At 39.8% G+C, this 20,627-nt stretch overlaps 1 protein-coding gene across 3 annotated transcripts in view; it reads right to left on the minus strand.

The window, feature by feature from the left end:
• Positions 1-20,627, minus strand: part of MIDEAS (mitotic deacetylase associated SANT domain protein) — a 60,235-nt gene that overhangs the window by 26,870 nt on the left and 12,738 nt on the right. For all 3 annotated transcript variants that reach the window (XM_027748840.2, XM_039389036.1, XM_039389037.1), the window contains exon 2: positions 199-1,891. In XM_027748840.2, coding sequence (XP_027604641.2) covers positions 199-1,656 — 1,458 coding nt within the window. In that variant the 5' untranslated portion in view covers positions 1,657-1,891. The remainder of the gene's footprint in view (positions 1-198; positions 1,892-20,627) is intronic.

Consider the following 20,627-nt stretch of genomic DNA (forward strand, 5'->3'; position numbering starts at 1 on the left):
GTGGTTTCACTCCATTAGATCTCCACTCTCCTGCATCTATGAATTACAGTAGTTGAACTTACATGCCTCCACTCCACAGCTGCCCCTGCTGTACAGTTCAAGACACCATCCTATCCTGCATATAAACATAAATTCCTTTCATTTCAGCCCTATTTTGTAGTCTAAAACACGCTATATTGGTTAGGATGTATACCTTACCTTTACATTCTGAAGAGAAGCCAATTCAACAGCTTTTTGGGCCAAAGTCAGCAAATTGGCTTCTTGAGAAACACGTCGTCTCCGTCGAGTACTCTGGATTACACCACCTCTGACTCCCTGAAAATCATTAGTTCTCTGAGTGTTTTCTTCAGCTGCTGCTGCCTGTTTCTCCTCATCTCTACCGTTCTGGGCTGGGGCTTGCCTGTCTGTTTCCATCTGGCACTGCTCACTATTGACCAGGACATCCTTCTGCTCCAGATCCATTCTTTTGGGGTGCGAAAAGCCACTTTTGTTGTGGGCCAGTGATTCAGACGGATGCTGTAATGGGACCTCTTGCTGATGCGATTGCCAGTGATGCAGAAATAAATTGCCAGGTTGTTCTTCTGCCTGCTTGGAAGTCAACACTTCTCCTGCAGATGTCAGCAGGACACCTTCTTTGGAGAGTCTCCGTGACCTTCTTGGAAAGGGAATCTGGGTCTGAGGTAGCACAGTCTGTTGATTCTGCTCTGTTAATGCCTTGAATAGTTCCTGGTTCCTCTCTGTTTGCTGAAACTGGTGTGCCACCATATGATGCTGAGGTGCTGCAGCTGCCACATGAGGCTGTGCTATGGAAGTAGTTTGCTGCAACCCAAAGGTTTGTGCAGCAGCCTGCTGCTGCTGCTGCTGCTGAGGATAGAAATTTTCAAACAGCTGTAGCTGAGGAAGAGCTTGCTGCTTTTGTTGAGCAGTAAATGCTGGACTGGAAGAAGCTGGGGCTTCTTGAAAGACATGTAACAACTCAGGAAGACCTTGCTTTTGACCTTGGTGACCAAATGCAAGTTGGAAAGGCTGCAATGGCAGACTTTGATTCTGCTGCTGCTGCTTTTGCATTTGATGAAAAGAATTCATTTGAGCTTGCTGTCTAACCAGGGCTTGCTGTTCCAGCTGAGCCTTCTGGGACATCATCTGCTGGACAGCATCTCCATATAAGTCCAGCTGTGACACGAACACTCCTTTCTCTTGATTTCTTTTAAGGGCCTCTGGGTGGCCATAGAAGCCTGGGGCACCAGCATTGGAGTGGGGTCCTTTTGGGTTGCCTCCAAAAACCATACTGTGGTTCCACACTGAAGGTGGAGATTGCCAGTGGCTGTCACCCCTCTCTGGCAACCGGTTTCCCATTAGTGAATTCTGCCATTTGACAGCTGTTACTGACTGGGGCATCATCATTGATTCTCCCCTATCTTGATTGTAAACAGAGTTCATCAAAGCAACACTGTTGGGTGCACTTGTTAATCCTCCTGTGTGAGGAATCTCCATAGTTTGGGAGACCGGTATATTCCCTCCATGACCATAGTACTGTCCTTCCTTAAGTTGCTGCTGTGGTTCTTTTGACAACACACCTATTTCCTGCTCATTAAAATAGGCAACTCGTTTCCCAGTCCTTTTGCTTGAAGACTTTTGCTGAGCCTGAAGATTCATGGTTCAGCCTATTCTCTCGGCTGCATGCATAGTATTCACAATCCACCCATCCCTAAGGCTGGGGGAGGAAAGGCACAGAAGTCTCTCTTTTCCATTCAGTTTTAGTAATAAAGAGCAGGAAAGAGGTCCGGAGGAAAGTGCATTCACCTCCTTTTTCTTTGTGTGCTTCTCCCACTTGTTTTCACTCCTATACTTTGTGGTTCAGAGGTCAGTAGGGTCCACTTAGTTACAGGTCCTGAAATAGAGAAGCATTGGCAATGAATCATCACCAGACATAACTGGCCTATGAACGTTCACGCGATAAGCGACAATGTGTATGTCTGTCCTGTTTCCCATGGAAATGAAGACCAGGATAATACAGGTAAGAAACAATAGATCTGACCTGCTACAAGAATGTAAACCAAAACAACTTAGTTTTACAAAACAGATATCACACTGTACTTGCATGATGCAACTCCCAATTGCACACAGACTTCTGACTAATCACTCAAGCTCATCCTGAAGGTTTTTCTCTTAAACTCCCTCTCATCTGGCCAGTTACTTCTATGTCTTCCAGAATAATCTGTTTCTAATCTCAACTCAAAACCACAAAACAAAAAAACCTTCATGGCTTGCCAAAAGGCCACATTTCCCAAAGACCTTTACAACACACACATGCGAAGGCTGCAGCCAAACACACAGCAAGATGCTCAATGCAGTGTTCTGAAGGAAAGGGACAGGCAGCAGCTCATCAGTCACACTGCTCCCCGCTCCCCCCCAGTCATTACAGCTGCTTTCCAATTAAGAACTGCCCACCAAACATCCAAGCACTGGAGACACGGCCTGCTCTACCTATTGCTCTCTCAGATGTTTTCTTCAACAGCTGAAAGCAAATGCTCCTGCTCAGGTCATACCGAAAAGTAGTTCAGGCAGAATGTTACAGCTGCTCCCACACACTGGCAAATATCTGTTACTGTAGAGCTACAAATATAATAGAAGAAAGCCTTTCCATAACAGGCAGTCTAAGACAATTCTAACCTCTCACCCTCTTCTTCCATAGAAAAAAAGCTATCCACAAACCCTAAGAGCCTTGCAGGATTAACGTCTAATGTGTTAACATATACACTAGTATTTCTACTAGGACACTTAAAACGCTTTAAAATGTTTTGTTTTAAATTTAATTAAATTCTTAAACTAGCACTACTAACATTCAAGTTATTAAGAGCAAGTCTCTATCTTTTTAAATACGCACTCTGTTCCACTTCAGTTCACACTGCCAACATATTTCAGAAAGATTATAACAAATCGTTAAAAACTTATTGTTGTTACAGCCCTTTTGCTACATGATCAAGTTTCTCTTGAGTGGAGCAGGTAAGACTAACACAGATCCACTCCAATGAAACCTGCAATCCATTTATCTCTCTTTAAAATGAAAAATAATAAACAGAGATTATATAGCACACTGAAGTCCTGTAATCTGAGCTTCCTCTAAACAGATATGGGCACAGTGCAGTACTGAGGTGGGGTTGGAACATGAGGAGGAGGAAAAGACAAAGAGTTTCAATTAACTTACACAACTTCCACCTCAGAAGCCAAGCCTGGCTTCAGTGCTACTGGAACCATGGGACTGTGTTTCAGAGTGAAGTGAGTCACTTCCTCAGGCTGTTACATAGCTGTTCCCCCACGCTGCCTCCCCCTTCACCCTGGCTACAAATCATGGACTCCTGCCACCTCGTATTACAGAGCCAGGGCATTCTTCCCTCCTCTAAGCACAATGTCTCAGCTCGTTTTCCAGGCCTCTCTAACACGGACGAAAATAACTCCAGGAGAAATTACGGACACGTGAGATGGAAAATTCTCTCTAAACTGCAACTAGTATACAAGCAAATACTTCATAAAGTAAGTTTTTCCTATTTCAAAACTTCACTAGTGAAGGAAAAAACATCTTACAGCAGGAAACAAATCCCTGGTCACAAAAATGTAGAGGTGGAAAGGTTGCTATATGCCTCTCAGAAGCATTAATGTTATCCTCTCTCCTTGCTTTTTGAAGCACTGCAAATGTATCAGTGCTAACAGCTAAACCATAAGACCTGAGGTAATACTACTAACAGTGGTTTCTGACACTGTCTTACTTTCTGAAATCATCACAAGCTGCTTTTCTCTCCAAACTAGACAACCTTGTAACAATTTTCCTTCCACTGATGCTTCTACTTGCTTTTATATTGATCAGTCACATAATTCCGATAAAGACAATGCAAGGTTTTCTGTGATAACCAGAAGATGTTATCACTAGATCAAATTTTAATCTGTCAGACAGCTTTCTGAAGTTCTGCTGTAGATTTTCTACACCTTGAGGAAAAATGTAACAGTAACTGCCAAAAAGCTGGCATTCAACTTCAAGGGTCCATGTTTTCAACCTGTCTTCAAAAAAATTTAAAAAGAAGAAAAAAAGAAATTAAAATTAAAAAAAAAAAAAAACACAAAAAAAACCAGTTGATGTTGTTCATAATAGTGGTGGCTGAGATTTGCAGCTACCACACAGACAAGTATTCAGAAGACCTTTAGCAAAAGGATTCTCAGGTTAGTGAGAAAGCATTGCATTAGCACAGCTTTCCAAACCTCCAGTTGTGTGGACTTTGGCTCTGTTTTTTCCATTACTAGATAAGAAGTCACCAGCAAGACCTAGCTCAGACCAGTTTACAACTGCACTGATCTGGGAAGAAGATAAAAAGATGCAAAGTTTAAAATTAAGTAAGTTCAGATATAACCTAAAGGCAAAGGAGAATGTACAACTGAAGCTGTTCTTCAGCACCAGACCCAGGATAGTGAAAAGGACATTACCAACGAGGAAAAAGATTTAAGGTACTTTGAACAAGACATGATTACTGAACATCCCAGTTATCCCAGTTACATGCAAAAATAACTATATCCTAACCAAGCAATCACCAAGAACAAAATAGGATTTGGTGCATCCAGTATTAGATGGTAAAAGAACACATCATAAAACCAGCTCTTTAGAAGTTCTTTCTATATAGAAAAAAATGAAGAGGAATATCTTTTATGTCATCCTAATAATAATAATAGTCCATAGTTTAAGCTGCAGTGACAAATGTTCAAGCTGCAGCATGACTATGCTTCAGGAAAGCTCACACTTGGCAGCTTCACTGGATGAGCACTGCTGGCTCTCTGACTAAGCAGGCTTCCCTCCCTGAGGTTGAGGGATTAGCTCACGCTATCATCATCCTAGCCAATTACCAGCTTTGGGCCTTTTTTTTCTTTTGTTTTATTTTAATTTCAGCACAAGAGTCAGCCTGCAGTAGCACAGTAAAATGCCAACACACTTCCAGCCTTAAGTGTGCTTTGGAGCAGTACACCCCTGACCACTTCTTATCTTTGAATAAAGCACAAAGCCAGTTCCAATACTGTAATTCCCTGAAGATACTGTGTCTTACCTCCAAATATACTGAGGTGTTATCATACCTTGCACTGCTTTTACACTGCACAGAGAAAAAGCAGAACCTAGCATCAGTGTATTTTGTTTTAATAATGCTAAGATTTGACATGCAACATCACCAGTTGTTTTCACTTCCAGGAACTTCTGACATTCAAGAACATCTCTTGAACTTTCTTCAGATGAATATGAATTGTATGTCACCTCCTTTAATACTGTAAATATTTTCAGGTTTCTAAGGAATTTTTCATATTGCAAGGCTTTCTCTTCTAGACCTAAAAAGAATGTCAAATTAGATACACATACACCCAATGGGCACATATGCAGTATTTTCTGGAATGAAATTAAAAATACATAAGCAAAGTAACCTATGGGACCTAACCGAAAAAGGTCAGAGCCAGCATTTTTAGCTAAAACTTCTCCAGTGTATCTGCAGTACTGCCTTAAAGAAAATCATAAAAACAAATTAAACACCGTGTGGGCTACGTTCAGGCAGAGCATCTTGAAGGACTTCCTCAAGTATACAACAGAACTGTGGAGGAGTCTCTGCCTTCATCCAGGACATTGGTTCTGAAATTATGAAGTCCTTTCAAAGCAGAGATATCTGAGAAGTGCAAGGCACAGGCACTCAGAGCCACTCACCAGGCTGGTACCAGCCCTGAGGACCCATCGGCAGATTTTACTCAACCCAAAGCAGAATTGTTTAGACATCTCTATCCACTGCAACCATCTTGTCCCAGTTTAACATTAGCCTGAAGAGTTTGCCATAAAACCTTAATTAAAGGTTATTTGATTTTAGGGACAAATTAAAAACACTCAACTGCAATCATTTAATGTAAAATATATCTACCTCTCTTTAAAACTTGTTGCATGTATACTTAATATCCACCCACCATTATTGCATTTCTGTAAATATCTCTTCACTAAGCATGTGCATATTTGTACAATTTCACATATCATGACCTCACACACTACAATAACCTTAAACTTTACTCTTTAATTCACCTGTTGAGGGCTGTGCTGTCCTGTGCTTTGTTTAGTCCATTTGCTGCACCACCTGTATCTGGCATGATAAGCAAGTTTAAATTGTGCACACTCCTCATTTCCTTTGAGATAATTTGCACACAATTCTCTGACAGAATGCTGCAGAAATGACTCAGGAAAGACTCTGACTTCTCCTTAAACCTCAGCAAAATTAAGGATTCAGTGCTTATAGACCATCTTCTATTCCACCATCTTAGCTTTTAAATTCCTCTATTTTAGTTGGTTTTTTTTCCTGTAAAATAAATGCTCCTGGGTTCTAGCTAATGTACGTTCTCAGCCTTAACTACAGCAATGCTGTCACAGTTCCTTACAGGAAATCTGCCAAATCAGAGTGACAAGAATAATTTCTCACTAAGTCCTCCTGCTGCCAGCAGCTGAAATTATCTATCTTCCCTGTAAGAACCTCAATCACTTTTAATGATGATGAATAGATTCCAAGAACAATTGTTACACTTAAGTCAAATGCAGAAAGCTACTTGGTGTCCTTCTGACACAGCGCAATCAAACCTTCCTTCTCCAATTTGTTCATTATTATGGTCAAATCCCACATTTATGAAACACAAAGAATCGTGACACATTTTACTAATGAGGAACAGAAACAGAGGAACTAACTCACTTCTAAGATCACACAAAAGGAAGGTCAAAAATTAAGCACAGAATAAGGGATACTAGCTACCAGTTCCCCTTCAAACCTACAGGAAAACACAGGTTTAACTAAATCTACCTGTAAAAGATAAAAATTGGGTGTGCTATTTACACATGTGCAGAAAGAGCAAAAGAAAATTTAATTCCTCCAGTGTAATAGCAGGACCGAAGAGGTTCAATAAGGTAGATTTTGGCTCTTTGTGCTTTTAAAATGACTGAAGATGTACAGGGCATCACAAATAAGAAACTTGTTCCAGCTGACAGAAATTTGCCCCTATAGAACCAGCACCACCATTTGCAACAGTCTTGAGTAAGAACCGAGAAAGGGAAGAAAACATGGCACAATTTTTGCATTTGATAAAACATTTACAAACCTTATTGCACATATCCTATGCTTATTCTGCTGTATACGAAAACAGCTTCAATCCCTCCTTCTAAAGCCTCTCCTGCACACTCACTTTGTCACATTTTCTTCCAGACAGTTAGCTACATAAAAATTCCTGCAGATTGTTTGCAACCTCCTACTCACCACCTTCAGACACCTTGAACAGGAAAGGTAACAGAACAGAAAATAGACCATGTTTGTAAATTCTATACATCAAGCACAGCAATCTATCTCCTGAAGAAAGGCGGGAGAAAGCTCAAAGCAACTGAGAAACACAACTGTGTCCAAGACAGCCAAAAACATAAATGGAAGACATGGTTTTACATTCCTGTCACCTTATCCCAATTGGTACGACACCTAGAATGCCTATCTCTACACAAAAGGGCAGCAAATGAAGCCCAAAGTGAACAAGCAAAACCAACCACCTGAACAGTCTCCAATTAAAAGAAGCCTACTACAAAAGAATGTAAGTAGGTATCAATCATTTACCCCAGTAAGAAACTAATCTAGAGAACTGTATCACCTAGAATCAATAAAGGCTGTGAAATCAGGAAGGCTGACTTGTTTCTGTAACACTGCATAGCAAAAAAAGGAATCCTACAGCATACCCATAATAAAGGCAAAGAGATGAAAGGAAAGTTGCTTCACTGACAGACAGACAACAAAAGGGAAAGCAGTTTCCTGAAGGTGCTTGCCTGGGGCTAGCAAACACATACCTAAATTAGTATGCATGGCAGATATTTATAAGCTACTCAAATTTTCACTGGTCATTGGCCCATTTCTATTGCAGAGAAAGACTGTGACTACAACGAGTGAGTACAAAGGTGCCTCTGCCCTGAGGGCAGCATTGTTAAAAATACTTTGCTACCACTTTCACTTTCCCATTTTCAGAGGCTGGGAACCGATAAAGCTTTATTAAACCACTGTACTAACCAGAGAGTCAAAAGTGAAATCCATCAGCTCTGTGAGGTGAAGCATGGGAGACAACAGTCATACTGAAGGACTTTGTGCCACCAAAATCAGGTAGATTGTATTGTGCCACCAGATGCAACAAACTACTGCTCCAATCTAGACCATTCCTGACATTCAGCACCAGAGGTTAATTACCCACAGCAAGCAAAATAACACAAAATGTAGAACTGTCATATTGTTTGGGAAAAATACACATACCCAAACGGAAAAATACGAACTACACCTCATGAACTATTCAATCCAAGGAGAAATACAAATCCTACTTCAATAAAATATTTTGGTCTACAGTAAAGGATATAATAAAGGTGAGGCAGTGAAAATGCACTCTCATAAACATTATTTAATTGAGTGGTTTTCTGTTCAAATGGTCTTCAAGTTCACCAAATCATGCCATCTGATTCAATTTGGACCTCCTATTCACACCCATGGACTGGTTTGATTTATCCCCATCACCACAATTTTCCACATTCCATCTAAACACACAGATCCATTCTAGTATGTACGACATTATAGAGAAGGATTTTTGGGTTTTGAATTACAGGGTCTGAAGCATCACAGATGCACCTCAAAGAGAAGTTTTCTTTCTTCTAGAGTTGTGTACTATGAACACTCAAAAAATAACCTATTTTTTGGGTTGTCTTCCTCAATTCAAGCTGTAAACTTGGTACAAGTATTGGAGGCTTGCTTTTCAAAACGCACTTGGGATTTTCCACATAATTTTGTTTTAAAGGATGAGAAAGAGACAAGAAGTTGTTACAAAGAAAATGCCCATTAAGTGTTGATTAGTCTTGTCCTTATAACAAACAAGCCAGACAAAACCTGGCTTACACAAATAGCTCCACCAGAACAAAATCAGCACAGATAAAGAAGAAAAACTAATAAAAAGACAAACTGAAATTTTAAAACTTAGCAGATTATTAAACAAACAACAAAAGAAAAAAAACCAAACCTGATTTATTTTTAAAGGAACTGACAACATTGTTTCTATCAGCTACTGAAGAGGTAAAAGTCAGATCCTCAATATCATTTCTTTTCGAGCAAAACTTTGAATGGTGTTTCCAAAATAATTGAAATTTTGGAGCCTCATCTCATGAAAACACACGATTCATGATTTACACCAGACCAGTCTTTCATCTTGCACTATGAGAGAGGCAGCTACATAAACCAGTCTTTTATAAACATATATGCAGGAAAGGCCATCTTTACAAATGGCTTTGCAACACAGACCAGGCTTATCCTTTAATAAAATAGGTACGGGGTACATTTCTTAAATTGGTTAATGTTTATAAACTGTATATTGAGCTTAGGCATATTAGCTATTATAATCTGCCATGATCTGAAGAGGCTGAGGCAGCCTTAGAGTGCAGAATGAGCACAGCAATTACAGAGTAGGAAATGCTGCTTTCAGGCTTTATAAAGTTACATGAACACCATTCTTTCCCACTGGAAATGCATTAACAGTTCTAATTGTAAGCCCTTAGACAGCTATTTTAAGCTTTTTGGTTTGGAGCTGTCAGGGAAGGCAGTTGCTAGCAACAGAGAGACCAACACTCCAAAATGCAGTAATCGCAGCAGGCTCTGAAGTCAGAATGGCAAAGAGCAGGCCAAAAGATTTTCCCTGCCCTCGCATTCACATACCTGACATAACCACAACGTGTCCTTCACTCCAAATGCCTCTACTGCCACAAACACACCAGCTGCTGAATTGCATGGACACCCCAGAAACAAAGCAAATCTGTCTGCACCTTAGCCCTGAGAAGAAAACACATCCGAATGCACTGAGCTGCAACAGGAAAGATTGCTGCAAATTCAGGTGTTCCCATCTCAGCCTCTCCAGCCCAAAACTAAGCATGCATAGATGTCCAGTGCATGGAATACCACGGTTTGAGTGCTCCACAGATTCCTTCGAGGTTTTGCAAGAGGTAATGGGCTACAAATAAGGGAAGAGAATGGTGAAAGTTCACAGACACGATGATACTTTCCATTCCCAGGGGCTTCTTCATGAGCAACTGAAATGCACTCAATACCTAAGCCATAGCCCTCAGCATGGACATTCTTAACACCATCAAGCAGGCATCATCACTCACCCAACTCTGGCTGGAGAAGAGCTGAGACTAAAAGTACAGGCAGAACCCCAGAGGATCTGGGATCAGTTTCCAGCTCTGCTACAGACATGCATCTTAAACAAGACACTTCAGACTAGTTCATAAAATGAGAATAATACTTGAAACCCAATACACTGATATTAGTCTGAGGTCAAAAAAGTTGTATTATCTTTAACAGTTGCCATTAACAGCCTGGATGAGGATTCTTCCACAAAGAGCTTAGAAGTCTAATTTGAGACATGATGCAACCAGGGTAGTGATAACCAAAGATGAGTGAGTAACCCAAAAAATGAAGGAAAAAGGTCACACAGTAACACACTTGTTCTTTTGTCATACGCCTGCCTCTATCTCACTTGACCCAGAAATATCTTTGTTTATCAGCAGTTAGCTAAGCTGAAGCAGTACTGACCTTGGTTTGCCTACATCCACACACTTTTAGCAGACAGATGATAGTATTGACTGAGATAATCTATTATAAAACTACCCAAGCAGTCAGTCTGTAACAGCACTGACAGGGCATTAGTCCAAATTTCTAAAATTACGTCTTTTAAGAATTCCTGCTGCCACTGTTGACTATAAAAGGGTCTTTTTATTGTGCTGGTCTGCTACAAGGTACAGTAAGCTCTCAGCCATGACTGAGGCTGTCAGGCATTACAACAATGCAGCCAAGCAAATGCCCACTAATACCGGGAGTAGGAACACTGAAAGACATGGGCAAGTATAATCATTACATGGTGAAAAACAGCAAGGTTTTAAGAATCCAGGGGCCCAGAGAGCACTCTGATTTCCTAATCTTTAATAAAGAACCAAAGCACTCTCCAAGCCCCAGGATTCAAGAGTTCCCTGCCAGTTACCTGCCAGACACCTGCCCAATATCCTCCTTTTAGGCACAGGGATTTCAGTAGATGAAGGAAAGAGCAGATGGTTGGCACCAATACTGGATCAAATACAAAGCTCTCCCATTTCTGTAGTGGCTTATTTGTATCCTTACTAACATTATGAAGCACTACCACAATGGGGCATAAGTGACATCAGCCTCATACTGATATATTACTCAGAGCAAAGTCAGAAGCTTCCTGAAGATTCAGCTCAACAAGCCTACCTGAAACCAAACAAACTGCTCATCCTGCACTTTTTAATTAGAAAGAAAAAGTCATTCAATAAAAGCATGAAGAAAGGTCTCCTCTATTAAGAACCTTTACAAAGCTACTTTAAATTGAGTAAAAGACTCAGTTCTTAGTAAAACACAAAATTAAGGTCACAGTGATTAAGTTCAATACTGCAGGAAAAACTTAAGTTTATTCATTAATCTACCTGAACATGGAATTCTATGAGTGTTAAGCAGATCAGAAAGCATCCTGCACTTACATAGTCAACTCTGTGAGTCCTGGAACAACGTAAATACATTTTAGTTGAAGTCATAACATTTTGGGTCAGTAACACCACATTACACTTTGAACAACTGTATTTGCTAAAGATACAAACTATGTAGTTGCTATTAACAAAAATATTAAGTCCCTGCAATTTGTGGGGAAAAACAAACAAACAAACAAACAAACAACCGGGTCATAAATAATTGGAAAGCCATACAGCAACTCACCAGAAAAGCTGTTAAGAGGATCTGCGCTAAATACCTGACCATCTCCAAAAGAAATCACTAAGAAAAAAAATAAAACCCCTTACATAATATAGTTTTCACTTTGAAATGAAAGGTTAATAAACTAATCATGTCTTTCGGTATAGGGATTCCATTAACCTGATCCTCTCACAACAAAGAAATTCTGTGATTGATTCTCCTTCATAATCCATAATGCATCTAGTCATCTAGTTCAAGGCTAGGTTGGATAGGGCTCTGAGCAACCTTGTCTAGTGGAAGGTGTCCCTGACCATGACATGGGGGTTGAAATGAGATGATCTTTAAGGTCCCTTCCAACCCAAACCATTTTGTGATTCTGTGATAGTAGATTCTAAAGGACTTTTCCACATCAGCTAGATAGCACTCTCTTTATTTTAAACAGGTTACTAATTCAGTTTATGTCCCACAGCTTCTGATGACTTTACTATTTTCAGCAAATCTCCAAACAATAAGAATGAACATCCAGTCTCTCATCATCAGGCTGACATTTGTTACACAGTTCTTCCCCATTTGGAAAAGATTTAGGAATCAACCAAGGCAGAAAAACATTCTACCAGATGTTACACTGCAGACAAATTTCTCTGGGGGAAAGTAGTTGAAGTAATTTGTCCACAAACAAACCTGATGTTATTGGAATAGTCATCATTTACATAATACTTCACAACAGTTAAAGCAATATATTAACACCAATTCATCCAACCTCACCACATGGGTCATGTGCCACATTCTGTACTTTTAACAGGTAAACAAAGAGAGACAAAGCAGCCTGTTTTGCACTAAAAAGCAAAAAGGTAGCCAACAGGAGATTACTCTTCTATAATTACTTGATCTCAGTTTTGCTCACAGACTGCATTTGCAAGATGTCAGGTAAAGCAACTTCATTTTAAACAGATACACCATATTTCAGAAACTGGTATAGAACATCACACATTAAGTATGCCATAGAAACTCTCCACGCCCTGATGTAAATGTTAAGGCTATTTTGGTACGAAAGTCACAATGTCTTCCAAAGCACATGAAAGTTCACCCACCCATATCTGAAGAAGAGTTCTAACATTAAAATATTCATGTCAGTGTCACACTAGAGATCTCTAACCAATCAATACTCCACAGATGCAGTGTTCTACAGTGCCTCTGCACTGTCCACAAGTTCTGCCTGGCACTGTGGGCTAAGGGCAAGGGCTCTTCCCCTTGCATGAACAGTACTGGTTGGGGCTTTTGCATTTTCTTTTTTTAAGAAAATGACAACACTAGCCAGGTGTACTCTTCTTATTGTCCATGGCTTCATTTCTTGCACTGTAGTACAGAAACTGAATTACAGCAATTTCTACTTTACATGGTTGCATGGCCTCATACTCAAACTATAACAGCATTATATACTCTTAATGCACTCAATCTGGCAAGGCCTCTTTAAGGGATAGAACTAGTATTATGCCCATTTTACTGAAGAGGACTAAGTCTGGGAGAGAGAAACTCTGAAATTACTTGCCTGAAGGTCTGTGACAGAGAAGATAACCTAACTCAGTGTCAAGCTATTGCCCTACCCTTTCAATCATCTTTAGACTCTCACTCTGTTTGAAATCCCATCCTAAGGATGGCTAAAGTACACGTGTAAACCTCTACAAAACATTTCTTTCTATGTCAGCCCACCCACAAGACTGTATGCCATGCAAAATAATAAACTCAAGATAAGCATGTAGCAGTCAATGCAGGTTTACTGTGGATCTAAAAATACTGTCCTAGTTTTTATTAAAGTTGTCACCTATAAGGCATATGTCCATAGTGATACACTAGCCTTGGCTGCAGTAGTGTCCAGGGGGGACACAGAACAATCCAGGATACTAGGCAGGTCTATTCAGATGCAATCCTGACACTGTTATTAATTTTGACTAGGGATTCCATAACAATGCTGAAGAACTTAATCAAATTCTTTCCCTGCATGCAATTACAAATTCAAGTGAAGAACGAAGGGATGGAACATACTAATTTTTAGCTATATGTAGATTAACTTTGATACATATTTTCATGTGTTTACATCACTTATAATCACCATAAGCATAAAAGCACACTTTGGAATCAGAGAATTAAAAAATAGAGCTCTTAAATCTGTAAGACAGTGCTTTTACCACGGCATACATATTCCTCTCATTTTTTGCAATCTCCTTCCTGACAACCACTCCAAGGGAAAAGAATTTTTGTTCTTTTCCCACAACTGCAACATCCAAGGCACCACAAATAAGAAACAGTTTTCAGGCCCATAAGATATGGATGAATGACAGAATTGCACGATGGAGCTCACCCGTGCAGGGACAAGCTTCCATCCTTTGAACTCTCTTAACTGAATTTTCTGTTTAATCCAGAGAAGTTAAGAGCTACTTCTACTGATATTTAGCAGGAACACAGCACAAATGGCAGCAGCTGGTCTGCAGGAACAAGGACTCTTTCAACAGACCACGGAAAGGGCTCTGCCACTGCCATCACTGGCCTTTCTGAGGCCCCAGAGGTCAGGGAGCACCATGGTCCTTGGTCACTGTTTTGCCCTACAGATTTCTGTTATTGAAGGGGTGAGAGGGGGAAGGGAGGTGCAGAACCATCACGCATTTGGTTGTGAAACATAACAAGGTTTCACAGAGAAAAATAAAATAGGGGCCAGAGTTTTTGAAATGCAAATCTCATTTTCCCCCTCTCCATAAAAAGCTATGTATTTTTCGCAGCTATTTAGGGGAGGGAGGACAACAAACAAACAAACAACAAGAAAACCAAGCCTTGAGAGCTATGCATGAGGAATGCTAAGTCACAGTATTACTTAGAAAGAAAGAACAAGTACTAATTTGCACATAACTGTGATGGCATTCACAGTAGATTAAGTCGTTAAGTCAATGCTCTTCTTAAATCTCACACCACTCGTATTTGTGGCTTTGTTCTCTGCCTGCCTGCCTGAAAATCTGGAACACTGCACAAAAGGTTCCCTTGCAGACAAAATCTGCCAAATCAGAGTCGCAAAAGTACTGTCAGAGCCATAAAAATGAACAAAAAAGCTGAAGAAATTTCACACTCATTGCTATCTGCATATCGTACCCTCAAGAAACAAAAGTTTAGATAAAAGAATGGCTTCTACGAGTACGTAGTTCCTATAGGTAGCAGGCTAAGTTTGTATTAGTACCGCAGACGTTTTCTAAACTCAGCAGCTTTGCTTAAGCAAGGTTTCCACGTTCTCCAGCTAACTTCAGCTCACTTTCTGCAAGACATGTGACCCTGGTGTTGGCGTAAAGCTTCACAGTAGCATCAGCGAAGAGACAGGGATTCCCCCAGCAGCACTTTCAGAGGCCCAGGGCTGAAGAATTCATCACTTTCGATTTCAGACTGAGGTAAAGTACGGTGGTTGGTTTCCATTCACGTTGCAACACGTAGGAAGCTAACACGAGAGAAAAGGGTGAGACGACGAAAAAACTCGCAGAAAGAAGAAAATCTCTCCCTCCTGAAACCACAAGTGTATTGGACCCTCCAGATGCCCTTCCTCTTGCACCTACAGTTCCAGTAGATTTTGTCCATTTTCTAGAACACGGTGCCTTCCAATTATATATACTTAGTTCCACTGATACCGCGGCAGGACAAACTGTTTCAAAAGACACGAACCACTCATCCAACTAAGCAACAATAATAACATCTTAGAGTGCCACCCCTTTTATTTTTTTAAGGTAGCTTCTCAGACTCGGTAATTTCTTTAATATAATTTTTCTACTTATACCTTATCTGGAAATAATAGGATAGATTTGGACATAAAACCACTGCCAATAAAAAGAAGCTGTTTACCATTTTAATTATACTTCTCAGCTTTGGGCTGGAAGTCAGCTTAAAGAAGACAGAAGTTCTCTATCAACAAGCACCTCAGGAAGTCTTCCATCATCCCCATATCACCATTGGCGAATCAGAGCTCAATCAGTCCAGCAGTTTAATTATCTAGGTAGCCTCATCTCCTCCAATGGGGTAAGATTGACGGGGAGATAGACAACAGGTTAGCAAAGGCATACGGTGCCTTCGGAAAGCTTCATAAAAGAGTTTGGCAAAATAAACACCTGAAGAAAAGTACCAAGATCAGTGTTTACAGAGCCATTGTGCCGTCTACTCTCTTGTATGGTTCCGAATCATGGGTCATCTACCGCCACCACCTGCATCTCCTAGAACGCTTCCATCAATGCTGCCCCCGTACAATCCTAAACATCCACTGGTCGGATTATGTGACCAACACATCTGTTCTAGAACAAGCAGCAGTCACAAGTATTGAGGCCATGTTGCAGAGAACACAGCTGCGCTGGGCAGGACACGTCTCCAGGATGAAGGACCACCGCCTCCCTAAGATCTTGCTTTATGGTGAACTTGCCACTGGCTGCCGCATGAGAAGAGCCCCAAAGAGAAGATACAAGGACTCCCTGAAACAACATAGCCTTGGCCACATTGATCAACGTAACTGGTCTACTCTGGCCTCCAATCGGGAGGTCTGGAGACACACCATCTATAACGCTGCTGCTTCCTTTGAGAACGCACGCAGGATCACTCTCGAGGAGAAAAGACAATGCAGAAAGAACCGTGCCTTGCAGAATATACCACCTAAGGGGGCTTTCTGCTGTGCCTTTTGCAACCGGACCTGCCTGTCTCGTATTGGCCTTTTTAGCCACCAGCGCGCTTGTGACAAACATGGGTAGAGCCCTCCCCAAATCTTTGTTCGCGAAGCCCAGCCATGATGATGATGATGATGATGATGATTATATATATTTTAATTTTATGCACAGATATTTGCATGGTAAAGAGGAATTAGCACTTTTTTTAAATACGGAAAGTATGTTTTGTGCCAAATTTTTCAATATAATTGGAGGAACAGTTTATAGTTTCAAATATTGCAAATTTAAAAATTTGAAAAATTTCATACACAAACTTCCCCCTAGCATTCAGTAGACATTGGATTTAGAGGTTCAAGTTTTTAACAGCAGTAGTTGGAAAAAACCCCAGCTGTCAATTGCTCAGCTCCCAGTATCACTTCACTAGCTCAAATTCTAAAATAAGTATATCTGCCGTTCTAATGTTAAAAAAAGAAATTGCCTGCCACACTCCCATTTTTTAAACTTTTTATGCCTTAAGTAAAATGACACTTCTGGTGGTCTTTGAATAAACAGTTTAAAATAAAGTCCCCAGCAATAAATATACTTTGCTTGTCTAGCTGCAATAGTAAAAATTTCCGCAGTCGAACATGGACACATTCTTTTTAGTGTGGAGAACTAATTCTTCAGTAATAAAATCCACCCACCGTGTGTTTCTTGCTAATCTGTATACTTACAGCAGTGTCTACTATTGAGAGTGACTGAGCTGTTACACTAAAACAGCCTAGGAATATTTTCTACCATCATTCTGGGAAGGAATGCGGGGAGATGTATATGTGTAAATGGTTAACACTCCCTTCAAGCAAACTCTTGAATTTTGGCTTCAATTCCCAAAAGTAGCTTCATGCACAAAATCGACATGTGGAAAGAATAATCCATGGTGACCAACTTGCTGAGGGTTGTGGAAAACTGGTCTGTGCAGCACAGCAAGCTCTTGCCAGAGATCTGCTGCCGCGCAGACCTCAGCGAACGTGCACCACAAAAGCAGCACCATGTCCTTCCCAGGCATTCTGGAAAACTTCAGTATTTAAAAGCAATCACTGACCACCTCCTGTCTCCCACACTAAAACTGAATAAGCCTTTTTTTTTTCTTTTTTTTTAAAGAAAAAAAGACAGACATACAATTACAAATGTATGCACCAACTTAAAGTCACATTTTAGTCTTTAAGGCATGCAACTCCATCACATGGCCCTAAGGCCTCCTCTGGGTACTGGCACCATTTCTATCAAGAGACAACCCATTTATTTTAAGACACAGAGAGTGTCATTTAAACCTACAAATTTGCTTTCAGTTTGAAGCTGCCTTTTTAAAGCAAAATCACACCAGTAACAACTCCCTCTTCATGAAACATATTAGAATTTGAAAATTATGAACTTCAGTACTTCAGTATTTATTAAAGACTCTCTTGTTCATTAACAAACCAATTAAATAAACCTCAAATTATCTTATACCAGATCCACTATTTTACAATCATAATTCCTTCCTGAATAAGCAGCAACTCTCATAAGTGCTGTCTATGTATAATTTTAGCTCAGTACTTTGCTCTACTATTACAAAATATTTTAGGAAGTGTATCTGTAATTACTAGATATCTTCCAAATATTTGCAAATCTTGCAAAATTTTTTTTTAATATCTTATTTTTCTGTATTTTGGAGGTAGCAAAACACTGGGTTTCCCCCTGGCAGGGGAGTGCTATCCTCCTCTGCTCTCTCTGAGCACACTGATATCCAGTAGGTCAGTACCTCCAGCACACAGACCTATGTTACCATGGTCCATTCACACTGCTGTAGAAGAACTGCCCCCAGACACTTTTGCAGGTGTCTGGTCATCAATAAATTTTAGTGTACATTGCTGTTGTAGCTCATGGCTGGTGTCTCCTTAGCTCCTTTATTTTCAAACTGCGTGAGATGCCTGTCTCGTTCCTACTAAACAGAAGTAGTGTACTCCAATCGCTGCTACAAGAAGCTGGTGTAAGCACAAATTTCCATTTATAGCTCTCTGCTGAAGTTTTCCCTCTTGTTCAGGCAAACACTGGACTCACTATGATTACAATCCATCTGTGCATATATCTGGTAGAAAAGTTATTTCCTCTTACAGGGGCTCATATTTATTTAGCTGTTCCAGTACAGCTGCTCCAAAGCCATTTGGAGTCCAAAAGCGTGCTTTTCTGATGTTGCACTTCCCAATGAAATGCCTCAGCTGCTGAGCAAGAGCCCAAGTGATAGCCTGAAGAAACATTATCTTTCAAAGGGTTTGTGTCCACTCTGCAGCTGAGCTCACCGGTCTTGAGAGTCATGTGGGCTGCCCCCACAAACAGGCACCTGGCAGCTCCCCCTGCCCTCACAGGCAGCCTGGCGAGCCACGACCTGTGGCTGCAGCTGCTGTGACACTCCGTCCCCACCTTCATTAATTCAGGCCCACCCAGGCACTAAACAGCCCTGCACAGGCAGGCGGGGCTATAGACGTTGGCAGTACAGAGTCCTGCACTCAGTCCTGCAGTGCACAGAAAGGCATCCTGGAACACAGTTACTACAGTTAGGTCTTGGATGAGGATTTTTCTTTCCTTTTTTTTTTTTTTTTTAATATACAGCCCCTTTTGTTGTTTATACTACTTATTCTGCATTCCTACAAGCAATGAATATACACAGCTCCTTTTCCAACTTCTCCACTGCAAGGAAAGCAAGCTCCCTAAAACACAGATTAAAAAGTCTAACTACATAACAGTGCTCAGACTTCATTAATGGGGAAGATTTTTCTGTTTTGCTTTAATATTAAAAAAAAAACATACACTGCTACCAACAATCCTCAAGAAAAAATCCTAAAACAAATTCTCTCTCAGCTGCTTTAATCCTCAACTTCCAAGAGATGCAATGCTTTCAATGAAATTAAGGCCGTAACATATTTGTGTATCTTGTTTGGTAAGAAGAGAAGACTAATGCTATTTGCAAGCACAATGTGCTTGTTGTTGTGACTTGAAACAACACCCTTTATCATTAACTAGTTGTATTCTACCTTGGCCATATGTTACACCTATGCTGTATGTTTACATGACTACATGTAAACTTCATGCATTTACATGACTACACACACTGCAGGTATGAACAATTTCTTCCATCTAAATTGCTTCTTAAGTAACTTACTTAAATATTTTTTTCTTAAATATAATGCTTTATCCCCATAAACAAGCATTACACAACACAATCCGATTAAATTACACAGGTTCCAGCATATTAATAATGTCTTTGTCTTTGCAATCATCAAAAACATGCTCCTTTGTTTAAATTTTGAAATAAAAGCAGTTATTTTGCTTTCAACAAGTTCTTTTAAAAGATGCATCAAGGACCTCAGAGTTTTTTCACCTTTACTTTTCATGTTTAACCAATAAGGTGTTTGTAATTGTTAAACTTGTATTTAAGGTCATCCACAAAGAGGAGGGAAAAATATTTTCAGCTGGCTATATTTTAGTATTTAAAAGATAATGCAATGGTATTCTTAAAATTAGGCACATCTTATAAAAAATGCTAGACAAAATAAAAATTTATTAAAATTAAGTTGAAAATTAGCACTGACAGTACTGAGAAGAAAAAAAAGAACTCACTATTAACATCCTTGCCTTCAATTAACATGTGAGACTCAAGACAAATTTTTCCAGCAATTGTATTTAACAATAGTAGGGGACCAGGACTGTTACTGAACAGATAAGCTGACATTGTTCCAGACACATGAGTTTTCCAGATCTTCCTTTTTATAAAAAAAAAAAAAAAAAAAAAAAAAAAAAAAAAAAAAAAAAAAAAAAAAAAAAAAAAAAAAAAAAAAAAAAAAAAAAAAAAAAAAAAACAAAACCAACTCAAACCCCACACCACTTCTATTTCTAATTAAAAAAAAAAAAAAAGGATGGTGGAGAAGTCACCTTTAAAGTAAAACGGTCTCCATAAGTCCAGTCAGTTTGCCAAGTCTTAACCTTTGCTTTATTTTATTTCTTCATCTGTGAGCATTTTTAAAATTTTGTTTTTATAACACACAAAAATCAAATCAGTGATTCTTTGCTTTCAAAGTGATCTGTAACTTATCTGCTCTTGCAATTCAGCATTTGCAAG

This window comes from Pipra filicauda, unplaced genomic scaffold (genome assembly GCF_003945595.2).
Source record: "Pipra filicauda isolate LSUMZ 115617 unplaced genomic scaffold, ASM394559v2 scaffold6_size6359152_pilon, whole genome shotgun sequence".
NCBI classification, from domain to species: Eukaryota; Metazoa; Chordata; class Aves; order Passeriformes; family Pipridae; genus Pipra; species Pipra filicauda.